The sequence below is a fragment of the Delphinus delphis genome, chromosome 1, assembly GCF_949987515.2.
Source record: "Delphinus delphis chromosome 1, mDelDel1.2, whole genome shotgun sequence".
Taxonomy (NCBI): Eukaryota; Metazoa; Chordata; class Mammalia; order Artiodactyla; family Delphinidae; genus Delphinus; species Delphinus delphis.
The window spans coordinates 57,512,431-57,528,792 of record NC_082683.1 but is presented as its reverse complement, the minus strand read 5'-3'; the positions used below and the strand labels follow the sequence as shown (position 1 = coordinate 57,528,792).

At 39.9% G+C, this 16,362-nt stretch overlaps 1 protein-coding gene across 1 annotated transcript in view; it reads right to left on the bottom strand.

Moving 5' to 3' along the window:
• Positions 1-4,132: 4,132 nt before the first annotated feature.
• IL23R (interleukin 23 receptor) overlaps positions 4,133-16,362 on the bottom strand; it is a 52,996-nt gene continuing 40,766 nt past the window's right edge. Inside the window, exons 7-10 of the mRNA XM_060005824.1 lie at positions 13,409-13,498; positions 10,988-11,093; positions 8,383-8,473; positions 4,133-4,783 (exon numbers count right to left, since the gene is read on the bottom strand). Coding sequence (XP_059861807.1) covers positions 4,133-4,783; positions 8,383-8,473; positions 10,988-11,093; positions 13,409-13,498 — 938 coding nt within the window. The remainder of the gene's footprint in view (positions 4,784-8,382; positions 8,474-10,987; positions 11,094-13,408; positions 13,499-16,362) is intronic.

Genomic DNA, 16,362 nt, shown 5'->3' with positions numbered 1-16,362 from the left:
CAGCCTTGGATTTTCATATGCAAGCCTATGCATGGACGGATAGGCTGCTCCAGCAGCAGCTACAGAGGAGGGGTAGCGGGGACAAGCATGAACGTCACCCTCTGTTTCAACAGAATATTTGCTTCCACTTGTTTTATATTTGGGGCTTCTGCAACAGATTTCATTTGGAGAAAGGGGATCAGCTGCTAACATTTATTTTTGAAAACCTCTGCCCTATGCCATAGTCATGTTCTGCCTCTATGTCAAAGGGACTGAAAATAGAAGGAAAGAAAAGAAGCTGGGAACACCTTCTGACTGAACCAGGAAGGCCAAACAACAACCCATGTTACCCAAAAACTGCATGCGAAAACTCTAAAGCCCTCTGATGGCATCAATATTATTTCTAACTCTGGCAGAAACAAATTCCTGATTTAAAAAAGGATAAAACACACACACAAACCAAGAAGATACCCCCAAGTTGTAATTCAGTTTTTCCTCCCCATATTGCTTCTGTGTAAGAAAAGAGAGGTAGGGAGCAAAGAAGATTCAAAAACAGGAGGAAATTGGATGTCCCTTAATCAGCTTCAGTATTGTCCAGACCAAGGTGTTCCATTTTGCTCCAGCATCACTGCATACTAATCTACCTTTCCTTCTTTGTATTTCTCTCCCCTTCTTTCCTCTCGATGGTATCTCGAGGGGCTTTTTCTCTCTCTTTCTTCCTCTTTCTCCGTAACCCACTCCAATAAGTATGACACATTCATTTAGGAAACAGCAACTTAGATTGTGAGACTCAGAGAAAGAAAGTTAATAATAAGCCCAAAGGCTAGATGGAAAGGTGAAAAGAGACAAAGTTGTCCCCTAAAGCTACAGAAAATTCTGACTGAGGAAGGGGTGGCAGAGGTCTAGGGTTAGGGGCAACTTGTCCAGGAGGGAAAGAAGTAGAGACATTAGCTCTGGAGAATTCTTCTATAAAAGGGACTTATCAGTGGCAAGCTGATTCTCACATGCAGCTCCTACCTGTGATTCAGATTGCAATGTCCCCTCCTGGGAAAGACCTTCCCTGACTGCCCAGCACAAAGTGGCCACCAAGTCCTTCTCTATCACATTATCCCATTTTACCTCTCTACATGGCACTCATTAGCTGGCATTTTTCTTCTTTATTTTTTTCTGCCTCTCTCGATCTCCTATCCTCACCCTCTTCCCCACCAAAAGCTCCCTGAAGGGCAGTGATTTGGTTCCATGTGCTATCTGCTTCTTGCTTTTAGAATATAAGCTCAAAGACTGCAGGGACTTGGCTTGTTTTGTTAACATCTATATTGGTTCAAAGTGCCTTTACACATAGTAGGGGCATTCAACACTTCAGTGAATACTTGTTGAATAAGAATCATAGAAAGATGGGCTTCTCTGGTGGCGTAGTGGTTAAGAATCCTCCTGCCAATGCAGGGAACATGGGTTTGAGCCCTGGTCCAGGAAGATCCCACGTGCTGTGGAGCAACTAAGTCCGTGCACCACAACTACTGAGTCTGTGCTCTAGAGCCCACAAGCCACAACTACTGAGCCCGCGTGCCACAACTACTGAAGCCCATGTGCCTAGAGCCCATGCTCTGCAAAAAGAGCAGCCACGATGATGAGGCGCACCACAACAAAGAGTAGCCCGGGCTCACAGCAACTAGAGAAAGCCCACGCACAGCAGCGAAGACCCAAGGCAGCCAAAAATAAATAAATAAAATAAATAACTTTATTAAAAAAAAAGAATCATAGAAAGAAAACCCTTTGCCCTTTACCAAGGTTGCATTGTGATGAAGCAGTTGAAATTTTCTCTGAGTTGGGGCAATGGCAAGCATACTGCTTTGTTTATAGGTATAGCCTCAAATTTTAGTCCATTGGGACCAACAAGGGCCAATGGCATGGATGGAACTAGAAGTGTCTCCTCCATTCTTAACGTGATGTGGGTGTGAGAAGGACACTATAGGAAGAGAAAGCAGCCCCCTTTCTGCTCCAGGGGGACGAGAAGATGTTATAAAGGAAGCACTGACTGCATTGAAAGCACACACAGAAGATCAAATAATGCTGCAATCCTATAAGCCTGACAAAAGCTTTTTTGATGTGTGGCAGATTACAGTTATACTGAAACACACTATGAAAATATTTTTCACTTGTTAACAGATGTCTTCAGCAGATTGGTAAACATCAAAGATTCATCTTGGTCTTTTGTTATTTCTATCTCAAATACTACCCGCCTCTTTGCTTCATTGTATTCTCCCATTGGGTAAGGAATAACACAAAGGCATATGATCATTTACAAGTCAAGATATTTAATGTTAGCATTTCATTAGTGATTTAAAATATACACCTTTCAGAATATGTGAAGTACAACAAATATATACATATTTTAGGGTAAACAGAATAGAATTTCACAGCAGGAGATATATTTTTTACACCAATAGTATGTTCATTTTGGAGCACAATGGCTTTAGTAAATGATATAAAATAAAGAGGACCACCAAGGCAAAAAAAGAGATGAATTGTGATAAATCATTTATATGTTGGACATTAAACAGTCTTCATAGATGAGTGACCAAATGATTTATCATCCAAAGAGATGCTTCTGAGAGGGAAAAGGCACACTGGCCATACTTAACACTGGGACAACAGACAAAAACCAGGACAAACCAGGATGTGTGGTCATCCTCCTCATGCGGACATTTTTTTTTTTTTGCAGTACGCGGGCCTCTCACTGTTGTGGCCTCTCCCGTTGCGGAGCACAGGCTCCGGACGCGCAGGCTCAGCGGCCATGGCTCACGGGCCCAGCGGCTCTGTGGCATGTGGGATCTTCCCGCGTCCCCTGCATTGGCAGGCGGACTCTCAACCACTACGCCACCAGGGAAGCCCCATGGGGACATTTAATGACAACAAAACTGCTTTTGTGGTTTTTCTTTTTTTAAAAGCCAAAACAAAACAAAATAGCTTGCTCATGTGCTAACAACTGGTCCTTTTTTGATTAACTGCTTTGTTTGCTAAAATAAAACTAATCTGAATATAAATTATTGCTGACAACTGTTAGAAGAAGAGAAATTCAATGGGTAATCTATTCAATTTTCAAATTGTTCTGATCTTTAGAAAAAAGTCCCCCTGATGTAAAAATTAATCATAATAGAGATGTCTGCTGGGTACCGTTTCTCAATTAAAATATGCATTTTATATTTTTAAGATCACCTACTTCCAATATTGACCTGGTTGGCAGATAGAGTTCATCTCCAGTCCCAGCCCTTATTGACTGTGGCCATGAGGAGCACCGTGTTGCGAGGATTCTGAGGCCACCTTAGGGCTCAGCAGAAAGGCACGTGGTGATGAGTTGGTGATGTTTACAGGAGACACAGGATATGGGGCAGTGACAGGTGTGGCAAGTATTGCCATCCTAGATTTGGAAAAATACCTGGTTTAACAATAATTTTGTGACAGATATCTAATACAAAAGAAATAATTACACCTTGTTGATCTTCTACCTCAATAAATCTACTACAGTGTAATTAATACACCAACTACACCACAGGAGAACAATGCCATCACTCTGAACTGGAATGAAGACAGCTATCTTGTGATTTCCACACATCACTGTTTTACAACTCTCTCAGTCCAAAATCAAAATAAGGAAGATCAAATTCTTAACATCTGAATAGAAAGTCGTAGGGCAAAAACCCAACACAGTAAACATGCAATTAATTGTTCCTCTGTTTCCATCCCTTACCTATTTTGTTGTCTGTGGGCTGTATTTTTATCTACTCGAGAGAACACTAAGTAATAAAATGAAAATTAAACTTGCTTTTCCTCTTGTAAGCGAATACTAATATCTCAATTTCAAAGAATGATTTTCAGCATTTATTTCACTACCACATATTTTGTATTATTTATCCTTCATACAAAAGAGAGATCTGTTTTGTGCCTTGTAATGAGGAAAATTCAAAAAGATATAGTTGATACATCTTCTAAAATATAGGAGGCATCCCTAATATTGTTGCTGCTTTTGTGGCCATGAATTATGTTCTATCTTTAGATCTTAATTCTCCAATTAAAAAAAAATAGGGCAGAATTAAATTTGTGTTGAGGGAGAGAGCCATCTTCAAATTGCAAGGCAGCTTTGGACTACACAGCTCTACTTTTCTAAGAGTGAAATCCTATTGAAGTGGCTTTCCAAAATATTTTGTGGAAAATAAGAATTTATAGATGGTAACGCCTCATTCATGCTCCCCAAACAGGTCACGAATTCATCAGGCAGCAGGGTCTGTTCTGGAATAGTTTCATTTGGTGATGCATTTTCCAAAAGCATGGTGGTTTCCCCTTCTACAGGGTTTTGCATGTCTGGAGGACTGCATTCTCCTTGATTTAAAATGAGGCTTAATTCTTCAAGAAATAGTGTGTTGCTTAGCGAATTCATACTTGAGACAGAGAAAGAAAAATTAGGATATTTTTTAAACCTGGCATTCTTTCCCAGGTTTAAGCAATCAGCTGGTGGCTCCAGAGTTGAGGAAGCTGTTTCATCATTATTGCTGAGATGGTTTCCCCCAGTGAGAAAATTTGAAATCTGGGGTTTATACCCAGTGTTGAGATCAGGAATATATACAATTGTAGTGTTGGTGAGTAGTGACTTCTGCAGGCTGTCGTTTGTCTCCACGGATCCTGTGTTCTTTTCCCTTTTGTAGTCCATGGGTTTTTCTTCTGGGAGAAAGATTTCTATCTCTGTAATCACTGGATCAACATATAGGACCTGTTCTCTGGAATTACTATTCATAAATTCACTTTTTTCCTAGAAAGAAAAGACATTGTTTTTTTTTTTACAAAAGAAGTTTAAAGGAGCCAACTGGATAATTGAGTAAGGACTGGAGTTTTGCTTTCCCTCAACTTTCCTTTCCCCCTAATTTTTCTTCATATTGTTTCGCTTCCCATATGATTTCCTCCTTTTGTCTTTTGTTAACCCTGCTCCATTCCAAATGTTTGTTAAATTCTCCCAGGAGGAGACTGAAGGAAGGGAGTAATAAAAATAGTCCATGCTGTAAGCACATGCCTTTATTTAAAAATTTTAAAGAGAAAGAAGCCTCTTTCTCTTTAATAATTTAAGTGCAAATTATTTCAGGGCCTTTTAAAATTTTGGACTATTTCTTAATATTATAGTTCCTTTCTACAAGAAAATACTTTGTTGCTTAAATAAAAGAAAGTTGGCGGTGGGGGATAGTGCATGGAGAATCCTATTTTGCTTCCATTTGAGAATAAAGTTGTAGTAAATGCTTTGTGCTGTGGTTCTAAAGGCGTGCAGCTAGCTGCTCACAAGTCAGACATGTCTGTGATGATCAGTCAGGAGGGTGGGTGAAGAAAGTTTTTCTTTGTATAAAAGCCTGATGACTCTTCTGGTAAGAAAAGGACTCGAAGCCTTCCAGCTGATGGCTGGCTTCCCAGGGCAAATAACTCCCACCCAACACAATTACAAAATTATAGCCACTTGCTATGGACTGCATGTTTGAGTCCCTCCAGAATTCATGTGTTGAAGCCCTAACCCCCAATGTGATGGTATTAGGAGGTGGGGCCTTTGGGAGGTAGTTAGGTCATGGGGGTGGAGCCTTCATGAATAGGATTAGCGTTCTCATAAGAAAAGACACGAGAGAGCTGATCTCTCTGTCTGCTATGTGAGCACACAACCAGAAAGCAGCCATCTGCAAGAGAGCTGTCACCAGGAACCAGATCTGCTGGTGTCTTGATCTTGGACCTCCCAGCCTCCAGGACTGTAGGAAATAGATGTTTGTCATTTAAGCCACCCAGTCTATGGTTTGTCATTTAAGCCACCCAGTCTATGGTTGGAGCAGCCTGAACTGACTAGAACACTACTCCTTAGTCTTTGGGCAGAAAGCAAAACCTCATCTGAAGGAAACCCTAAGGTTCATTTCTAATTCCAGGAGCCCAGAATGGGAAGGAAGTTTGACAAAGACAAAGACCTTGAATAAAGCAGCATGAAGGGTCGTTCAAATTTTCATCGGCTCTGCCTCCCCAAGGCACTTGCCAGGTTTGGGTTGGGAAGGGCAGACATGTAGTCGTGGGTCAGATGAAGTCAAAGGAACTAGAGTTGCTATAGTAAACTGAGAGGAAGGCGGTGTTTTCCCCTCTTCAGGCTGGCAGCTGAGTGGAGAAGTGGATGGGAGTCAGACCATAGTGAAGGACATAGAAGAGCAACAGGGACTATTCCAGTGTGAGGACAGTAAAGGAAGAGGAGGATCTGATCACAACGAGGGCAGGGACAATGCTCTGAATCACAGAGTGTCCCCAGTTCCCTAGGATAACTAGTGGGGGAGCAAGACAGAACGACTAAGTGGAATGTATATCAAGACCACAGTATTTATTAGTTGTAGTTTGGTGACTATGTACTTGTCCTTCAGTCAGCTGTTAACTGTGTACTTTATTCTATATGTGGGTTCAGTTATTCCAGACCACCCGTCCACTGTGTAGGCAACATTACCTCCTTCAAAATCAACCACGTCCACACCCTTTCTCTCCTTCAAGGATCCAGAGACAAGGATCCCTCCACTTGCTCCAGGTGAGACTTTCCTCCACATCCCTTCATAGTCGTACTTGATCAGTCCTCTCCCTCCCCCGCCCCCCCATACTAGTCCTCTCAAGCCCATTCAATTTAGTACAAACACGCTTCTGAGTCCATACTGCTCTGGAGCTACTGTTAATACATTCGTCGCATCAGTATTGAGAGTATTTGATCATGTGTCAGCATAGCCCCTTTCTTACTTCCCTTCTAGACTACACTCCTCAAAAGACGTCTCCACTCTCAGTCCCCTTCCATTCACTTCTAACTGAACCCCTGGACCGGGGCCACCAGTGACCTGCTCCTTGTCACATTCCACAGATGCATTCCACTTCTTATGTTACAGACCCTCTACAAAGTCAGCACCAAGGACCCTTGCTTCTCGACACTTGGCCCACAACTCACGATGCTTATTTCTCTACCTTCCCATTCTGCCTCTTTCCTAGGACCATTCCTATTCCAATGGACACACCCTCACTGACTCCTCACTGGCTTTAGCAATAGTTTTCAACCCCTTAACAGTGTGCTCAGCATGGCTGTGTAGTGGAATCACTTGGGAAGCTTTGGAAAATGCTGAGGCCTGGGTCTCCCCCTGCCCTCCCTCCCCCAAAGACCCTGGGTTGTGGCCTGGGAATCAGGATTCTAGCATGCAACCAAGGCTGAGAACTGTTGCCTTAGGGACTCACCTGGGGCTAGGGAAGGAGTTGGTTAATGGGCTCACTAGATCTCCAAAAAGAGCCACTTTTTCTTGTTTTACAAATATTTGTCTTCCTCACATCATTTGAACAAAGGGTTCCTAGGCTAAAAATAACTTTTTTTCAAGTTTGAAAACTAGTGATTGGCAGAATGAAGTCTGAGTTCCATAATAAGGTCTCCTGTGATCTGATCCCACTCTGCATTCCCACATTATTCCAGTCACTCCTCACATCAAGTGTTTCTACAAAGCAACACCCAACATGCTCTTCTCACCTCTGTGCCTTTGCTCATGTAGCCTGTCTATTTTGAATGTCTTCCGTTTCTCCTGAGCAACTCCTTCCTGTCTTTTAATATGTTTCCTCTATACTCTCATCATGTTTTGTCTCATCTCTGTTACTGTACTACGTCACTGCATTGCAATGCTTGAATGATGTGTCTGTCCCATCAACTGAGTTTTGAACCCCTTGACAGCCAGGCTGGAGAGCCAGAAAGTGTAGGAGCACACATAGCAGATTACTTCCCCTCTTCCATAATCAGCAGCAGCTCCTCCATAACTGGCAAAGTCCCCCTACAGCCTCAGGGTCTTCCTGGGGCACCCTTCTATTCTTTGCTAAACTGGATACCTGGCCCACCCCTGGTGACGCCATCTGCCATAGTCCCCTCACATTCATCTTCTCGAATTCCACTGGGTCTCAGGAGCAAAGTGGTGTCCTCCCTGGGCTCCACCTGCTTCTCCAGTCTCATGTAAAACAGAAGCCCCTTTGTGTCTCTGAGGCTCGATCTATTGAGATTTTCTTCCCTCTTCCTTTTGTCCCTGAAGACACCTTCCAATTGCTTGGCTACCAAGTAAGTGGCTCTGGCACCTGGCTTACAATCTTCCATTCACTCTTCTCTTTTGAATGGCATTGCTTCTCTCTTTCATCTCTCTTTTCTTCCCTTAGTCCATTCTCTCATCTCTCAAGTATGATTTGAAATATGTATAATTTTATCTCTACATAAGCCATACAGTTGTGCAAATAAAATATGCACACATATTTCTTTATTTGAATGGAAATTCTACTCTAATTATTGGACTGCACTCTTGGTTTCAGCTGCCATTTAGTTTGTATTTGATGGTGTTTGGTTACCTGTAGCATTTTCACAACATTGCTATTTTCTATATTAGGAATATCTTCATAAAGCCACTTCGGTATTAGCAATAAGATTCTTCTTTTAATTCTAAAAAACAAAAAATGACTAAGAATAAGCATCTTACTTGAGGATTGGTGCAGGCAATCATCTAGGAGATTAGGAAATCAACTAGAATGGAATGCATAATTAAAACCAAACTTTCCGATGCAGAAACTAAGATTTCCATCTCTTACTTTAAAAAGTTATGTGGAAAGTTGATTCAATATCTTTTCAGATTTTCCTCTTCTCTCTATTGCTCTGCCTGTCTCTAATAAGCCGGAACATTACAAAACACTCACACTAGATTCAAGATAAATGGGAGAACCACCCAGGAAGTGAAACTATACACATGTTAAATATGGCAAACCATTATAAGCGGAGATGTCAGTGTGGAAAAGTTTGTAAAACCTAAGGGATATTTTGTAAAACTTTCCAAGGGAACCATAACCACAGAGAAATGTTAAAGAAGAGAATGTCATATAATAAAACGATAATATTTGAGCTCCTCTAATTGTAATGATTCTAAATAGGGTTGAGATGATAGTGGTGGCTCCAGACTTTCCTTATGTAGTTGGAGCAGGAGTCCTGGGAAGTTGGCTTGCAGTTGTGTGGCATGGTGAGGACACCAGTTTTTACTTAGGCTGTGTGCTTATTACGGATCTCTGGGATCGGGTGGTGGAAGGAAGAGTGAGAAGCTGTGAACACCTCACTTTTCCTCCTAAGCTACCCCTTGGCACTGCAACGGTGTTGAAAGCACTTTCTGCATTTACGTAAAAATTGATTTGAGCAAAAAGGTTGTCCCGGGAGCTTCGAAGAGACTACACTGATCTCTGGCACATTATTATGTGTTAACAATGCAGCACAACAGATCAGACTCTTATATCTGTTTATGCAGCTTCTCTAAGAACTTTTGCTAAGTATCAACCAAATTAGCTGCATGGACTTTGCTTGCCCAATTTGACCTTGAACTGTAGGGTAAAAAATAATTTCTTTACACATATTTATACAATGTTTTATGGTTCAGTTTTTTAAATAATTCACACTCCCTTTATATACCTAAAATTAGACCAAATTAGTAAGTTCATGCTATTGAAGAAAAGTTTTTATACAGCATACTGATACAGTGAGAAAAATATATATGTGTGTGTGTGTATATATATAGATAGATAGATAGATACCACTCTTGTTTTCATTATATTTAAAATTGTTTTGCTCTCCATTTTCCAGTTCTGTTTCTGAAATAAGGCTTTTATAAATAATGTAAAGTTATAGTAAAAACAGTATCTGCTCATATGTAAAACAGTAATATTGGAATTATCTCTAGTTTTATCTTTTTAAAAAGAATGCTTATTTAAATAATTAAATTAGCAAAGAATTGTTTTATTTTCTTATTTATTGTTACCAGTAGGAAGTTAATTTTTAGTTCGTAACAAACTTAATGTTATTTAAAATTTTACACTCTCTAGGACATCTTTGGATAATAACACAAATATTAATATGATTATGCACTACAAGTTGGAACATTAAGATATTTCAAAGGGTTTTATAATCAAGTATATTTTAAAACAACCTGAAATAAAGTTCCATATTAGTTTTCTCACCTCACAAGGGTACCAGGGATATATTTATTAATGTGTAATTTAAAAGCTTAGGTTTTGAGGAAAAAACCTATGTAAATTTAAAAAATATATCACTAGTGTACCTTATTCACAATAGCTCATTCTGAATCTCTCTACTGCATTTTGATTATAAATTTCAAAGAAAGAAGGATTATCTCATGAAGCAAGTGATGGCAAGAAATAGAAACTCAGTGCCAATTAGGCAAAGAACATTCACATGTGTTAAATTTGTGCGTCACTAGACGAACTGGGGGACTGCCACATCAAACAACTTTATTAACCAATTAGAACTACTCAGTGCATCTGGTAAAATTTAGGGTGTCAAAGGCCTTGCTTCCCTCAAAGTCTCATTTTAAAATAATTAGGCATTGATCTTTATTATACTAATACCATATTGGAAAAAAATGACTGAAGGAGGCCAAGGGGAATGGGCATTGGGGCTGGATGCTAAAACACTAACACGATTGGTATCAAAGTGATGAATTCACACATTGCCACACTTCTCTTCACATTGATTCAGGGGATTTGCTTGGGTAGAACTTGAGGTAGGTTACGACTTAAACTACTGTGAAGAATTCAGGCACTGTAGACAGACTTGAGGGCACAATGAGAAGGCTGCCTAAGGAAAGACAGAACATGGGCTGAGACGTGAGCTGTTCCTGGCTTAGTGTTTGGTGACCTTGGGCTGAGCACTTAACCTCTCTAAGCCTCGTGTAAGTCATCTGTAAAATAGGCCACTGAGCTTTTCTGGCAGGATCTTGCAAGGATTAAATGAATGACATTTGTAAATAGTTTGGCATGGGTGGGTACCCATTGAACAGTTTCTTTTGTCTTTCTCTCAAGAAAAATGTTGATGAATTTTTCTAGTAAATCATAGAATTGACTACATTTTGATGGTACCAATATATGTCTAAATGAGAAAACAAATTCTACAAAAACTTACCCAGTTCTGAGCGATCTGTTCAATATCCCAATCAAAGAAAGAATTGATAAAATAACGGCAAAGAAGACCATTCCTAATAGAAGCCCAATGTCTTGTTGCCTATTCTCTGAGAGGAAAGAAAAATAATTTTAGGTATAATTTCCATCTGTGTGACGCCAGAATCATTGTTCTTCTACTCTGCTCCAAGTGAAGGTCATTGATCTCAAAGGAAATAGGAAGGGGAAATAAAATTAACCTTTACCTTGGACTGTAAAGTGACTGCCCTTCCAAACTGCACAATACCTTTTGTTTGAGGGAATTGGGCTGCATATATGTGATGTCAGTGAATTGAGTCTCTGGCAAACGTGGTCAGCATTAGACATTTTTCTGAGCTTGTGCTTGCATATTTTATATAAAAAAAGTTTAGTGATAAACATCACTTGGTTTGTTTGGCACGAGTGAGAATTCCCAATTGCTTGCGACAGAGTCTAAAGCTGGCCACAATCACAACTGAGTTGTGTTTTTTTTTTAACCTTTTGTACAAGACGGAAGTTATGTACAACTTGTCACCATTCTTCGAAATTTATTGTTCATGAATTTTTTCCTGCTAAAAAAGAACCTTCACTCTACTTAGAACAATATTTGTTATGAGAGAAATCCAAATTGCCATATATCTTACACTGGCATTTTATTTTAAAAACAGTGCTTTTTTTGAATTTTGAAGTGGAATTAATCACCTGTAATCTTTAAATAATTATTATATTCGGCATGTGTTACCTACCAGGCTCATCCTATTTTCTCCCTAGTACATGAAAAACCCTATTTTCTATTTTCAAATGTAAACTTTAACTTGGACATGCCTTGTCATGCTGGAGTTGGTTCTGAGCCATGCTGGGTATTGGCCCCTTCCATCCTCCTTCCTCCCCAGCTTTGGCAGACGTTTATCGGATACTTACCATGTGTCAGACACTGAATTGGCCCTGGCCTAGTTATTCCCCAGCTGCACCTAACATGCACTTGGGGGTCTCCATGCTGTCCAGCCCCTCTTCTAAAGCCACTGGTGGGCCAGGGCCAGTGTGGCTTATTTCGCTCCAAAGTCCCAGTGGGGTATGGAATTAGTGTTTTCCTAGGACTACAATACTATTGCTAAGGATTTCAAGCAACTAACAGGAGGTACTGGCTTCCACATATCCTTGTGCATTAGTCCTGGAGGAGAATGAGGAATTCCCAAGTTAACATGGGGCCAGGTAAAGGGGTTTGAGGAGTAGAGCAGAGTCACCAAGAGAATAACCTGAGATACCTGGGTTCGAACTAGATGCTGCTGCTTATCAGCTCCGTAACATCAGAGCATAATAATGAACTTGCTGAAGCTCAAGTTTCCTCCTCTGTAAAATAATACCTATCTCACAGAGCAGCCATGGTTCCTAGCCTCCACAATTCCCACAGAAATATCAAGGTGCAGGTCTGTGCAGGCATTTGTAATTAGGGATCTGTGCTGAACCTAAGCACTTGGCCCGTAATTGATTCACATAACACAAATTCAGAGTACCCTTACATTGCTTCATTTCCTTTATAACACTTGCTGCCACCTTCCTTTTCTTTTTTTTTGTTTGTGGTTTCCCCCACCCCACCCTGTCTATCTGGAATGGAAGCTCCATGAAGACAGAGCCTTTGTTCATCTTTTTCACTGCTGATTCCCCAGTACTCAGAATAGTGCCTGGCACATAAAATATGTGCCTGGCAACATAGAATATTTTTTGAATAAATAAACAGAAGTCCAAAGAATGTCAATATCACCTGCCAAAGTTTTTATACTATTCTTGCCAGATGTCTATGCAAGGAGATAAATGCTCTACAACCTAATCTAGTATCTTTTTTATGCCTGAAACATTTAGATATGCTTATCAATGGAAAATACAAAGTCATACTAACAAATAAAATGGGAGCTGGTTTACATAAGAGAAGGAGCACAGACTTCAGGATTTGAAAATTGTATTTGAATTTTAGTCCAAACAAGTTCCTCAACCTCTCTGAGCTCCAGTTTTCCCATCTGTAAAATAGATACATAGCACTTACCTCAACAGGTTGCTTTGAAGATCGATGACGATTTTGAAGATTGAAAAAGATGGTGTATATGAAATTCCTAGCACATGGTAGACGCTCACATAATGGTATTTTTTGGGAAGAATTTTTGAGGTCTTGAGCCCCAGCAGCAATTGAACTGAACGTGTATCTAACCCAGAGCAAAGCTAGCAAAATCTACCTAAACCACTCCTTACATTCAATTTTAAGCAGATTTTTGTGTGATTATTTTCCTATGGAAAGCATGTGGCATATCTTACTGTCAAGAAACGTATGCCTGACACATGATTTTTCAGCATGGAGCATTCAGATGGATGATTAGTAAAGACTACTCAACAAACCTAAGCAGTATTTTCTTACCAGAAGTAAGGTGTCCTTCAAAGATGGAAGCAATTAGAAGCCCAGAATTCTGAGTATCATGTTGAAATGATTTCAGTGTGACCTGGGGAACTTAAACAAAAAGAAAATAGTGTCAGCTTTTTATTTTTTGCACTCAGGTTACCCAATTTCCTAAGAGAGTTTCTTCACTTGTTTGGAGATGATTAAAGCAAACCAGTAACTTTAATAGGCTGGAAAGATGGAGTAAAAGCAAAAACCTGTGTGTGTGTGTGTGTGTGTGTGTGTGTGTGTGTGTGTGTGTGTGTGTGTGCGCGTGCGTGTGTGTGCGTGCGTGTGTGTGTGTGTGTCTTCTTCTTTTTATTAAATTGGGTAAATCCTAAAGGAGGAAACATTCAAAGGACAATGAAAACTACCTAGGGTTTGTAAGACTTGAAGGTGTGTCCACTAATTTCATGAGGCTTCTAGGCAACAAATTCCAAGGAGCTTTATTTCATTCACCGAGCCAGAAAAAAACACACAACTGGTCTCTACTTGATTCCTTCCAATAGATGATGCAATAAAATTTAGGTTTCCTTAAAAGTCTCCAAGATGTGTCACTTTTGCCTTTGCACAGTCTTAGAGATGCTGTTTGTGAACAGCCTCTTGGCTTCATATAAGAAGCCCAGTTTTGATTAGCAGACACTTTGAGGTTATAACATAAGGGTGGAATGCCATTAATGACTTCCCTCTGCTCCTTCCCCACGGGCAAGGATCCTGGCCAGCCCTGTCTACCCGTAAAGCCTGTCAGAACACTGCTAATGAAATCTTCTGACCAGGTTGGGGTCAGCTGCCTTGGTAGCTAACTTGTTTTCAGCCTGAACTCAGAAGAGTCCTGGATGGGCTTCCCTGGTGGCTCAGTGGTTAAGAATCCGCCTGTCAATGCAGGGGACACGGGTTTGAGCCCTGGTCGGGGAAGATCCCACATGCCGCGGAGCAACTAAGCCCGTGTGCCACAACTACTGAAGCCTGTGCTCTAGAGCCTGGGAGCCACGACTACTGAGCCCTCGTGCCACAGCTACTGAAGGCCGCGCGCCTAGAGCCCATGCTCTGCAACAAGAGAAGCCACCGAATGAGAAGCCCGCACACCTCACCTCAATGGAGACCCAATGCAGCCAAAAATATAATAATGATAATAATAAAATAAAATAAATAAATTTATAAAAGAGAAAAAAAGAGTCCTGGAGTTTCCTTACCCACCTCCTCCCTCCTGATAATTAAAAGCTGCCAGAGGTGACTTCAAGGACACAATTCTCCCAGCTGACAGAAGATATTCCTGAAAATGGTTCTAAGCTCTGGATCTCCAAGAGGGCCTCAAGCCCTACTTATTCAGACATTCTGATTTCAGTGTTCAAATTCTTCTATTAAAAGAATCACTTTGGGGGCCAGGGAGAAATCACAACTTGAGGTGTCCTTAACTGCTACGGAGATATCATAGGCTTGTATAACAAGCTATGTGGCCAGGGCAACTCTCTTTGAGAAAAATATCACAGAGTTCCGATAAAAAGATTCCTATGGGTCTTTGGAAATGTTTTAAAAAGGCTGATCTGGGTGCAAACACAGGTTCGATTGAAGAGTAGTTTTCTAAGAACAATGGGTAGGGAATTTTAGAAGATGAAAACATCAGAAAAGCCAAAAGTTCTTTCCTGTGTTTTTATTCTCACTTCTCCACAGCAAGAGGGAAATGTTTCACTGTGGATTGTGACAAATCAGAAGCTCTTTCTGGCTCCTCAGTGCTTCACTACGTCTCTTTTTTCCCTAAGTATGTGGTTCCATCCCCAGTGGTCAACAGCCAGGTTTATTCATCTAAATTAGTATTTTACAGGCTTATGTTCATTCTCAGGGAGCCCGAGCAGGAGTCTGCATCTACATTAGTTTACAATTTTAAGAAAAATATTACATTAAAATGTAACACAACTTTCAATTTTGCAAAATCATGGGTTTACAGCATATGTTGCTGGATTATTTTTGTTTTCACTTTCATTATTTTAAAGATAGCATTTTTATTTAAAATATATATGGTGCTGTTGGCTTTTAATACAGGTTAATATAATTCTGTTGTATAAACTACAGGTGGTTATTTGGCATGAAACGTCAGTTATTAATTTGCATCACATAAAAATAATTTTCATATCTGACTAGGGCTTTATTAGCCGTAATAGAGAATAAACATAATCTTCCTTTAGAGTCTTTTTGTTATCATAGTTTCAAATCAACCAGGTGTATTAATTTAAATTAGATTAAATTAAAGTCAGTTAAAAGAGATGCTTAATTGTAAGAGGGTAATTTCACAAAGAATCAGATATCTGAAGTAAGACAATTTATAAACAAAACTGTCAGAGAAGAAATCAAGCCAATGACAAATTTTTTTTATTAATGTTTATTGGAGTATAGTTGCTTTACAATCTTGTGTTAGTTTCTGCTATACAGCAAAGTGAATCAGTTATACGTATATACGCTGTACCTATATCCACTCTTTTTAGATTTCCTCGCCATTTGGGTCACCATAGATCATGGAGTAGAGTTCCCTGTGCTATACAGTAGGTTCTCATTAGTTACCTGTTTTATACTTGGTAGTGTATATATGTCAATGACAAAATTTTTAAGCGAAGGACTGAAATGAAGCCATATAGACTATTATCTTCATGACATACTGCCACCAAGTGGCTAGGTCATTTCTTCTTAAATCATACTTAATATTTTTTATTATAAAAGCAGTAACTATAATAGGAAAAAATAATTTTAATAAGAAAAATAAAAGAGGAAAAACCCTCTAATACATCCCCTTAATCCACCTGCCATGACTGAAAAACATTGTTTATATCAACTCTAATCATCAGTGTATTGCCTAAAATGCTAGAAAAAAATCTCATGGTATTTTTGTTATTTATTTAATATCTGCAGTGTTATGTCTGTAAAGAGACAGTTCTGTCCCTGCA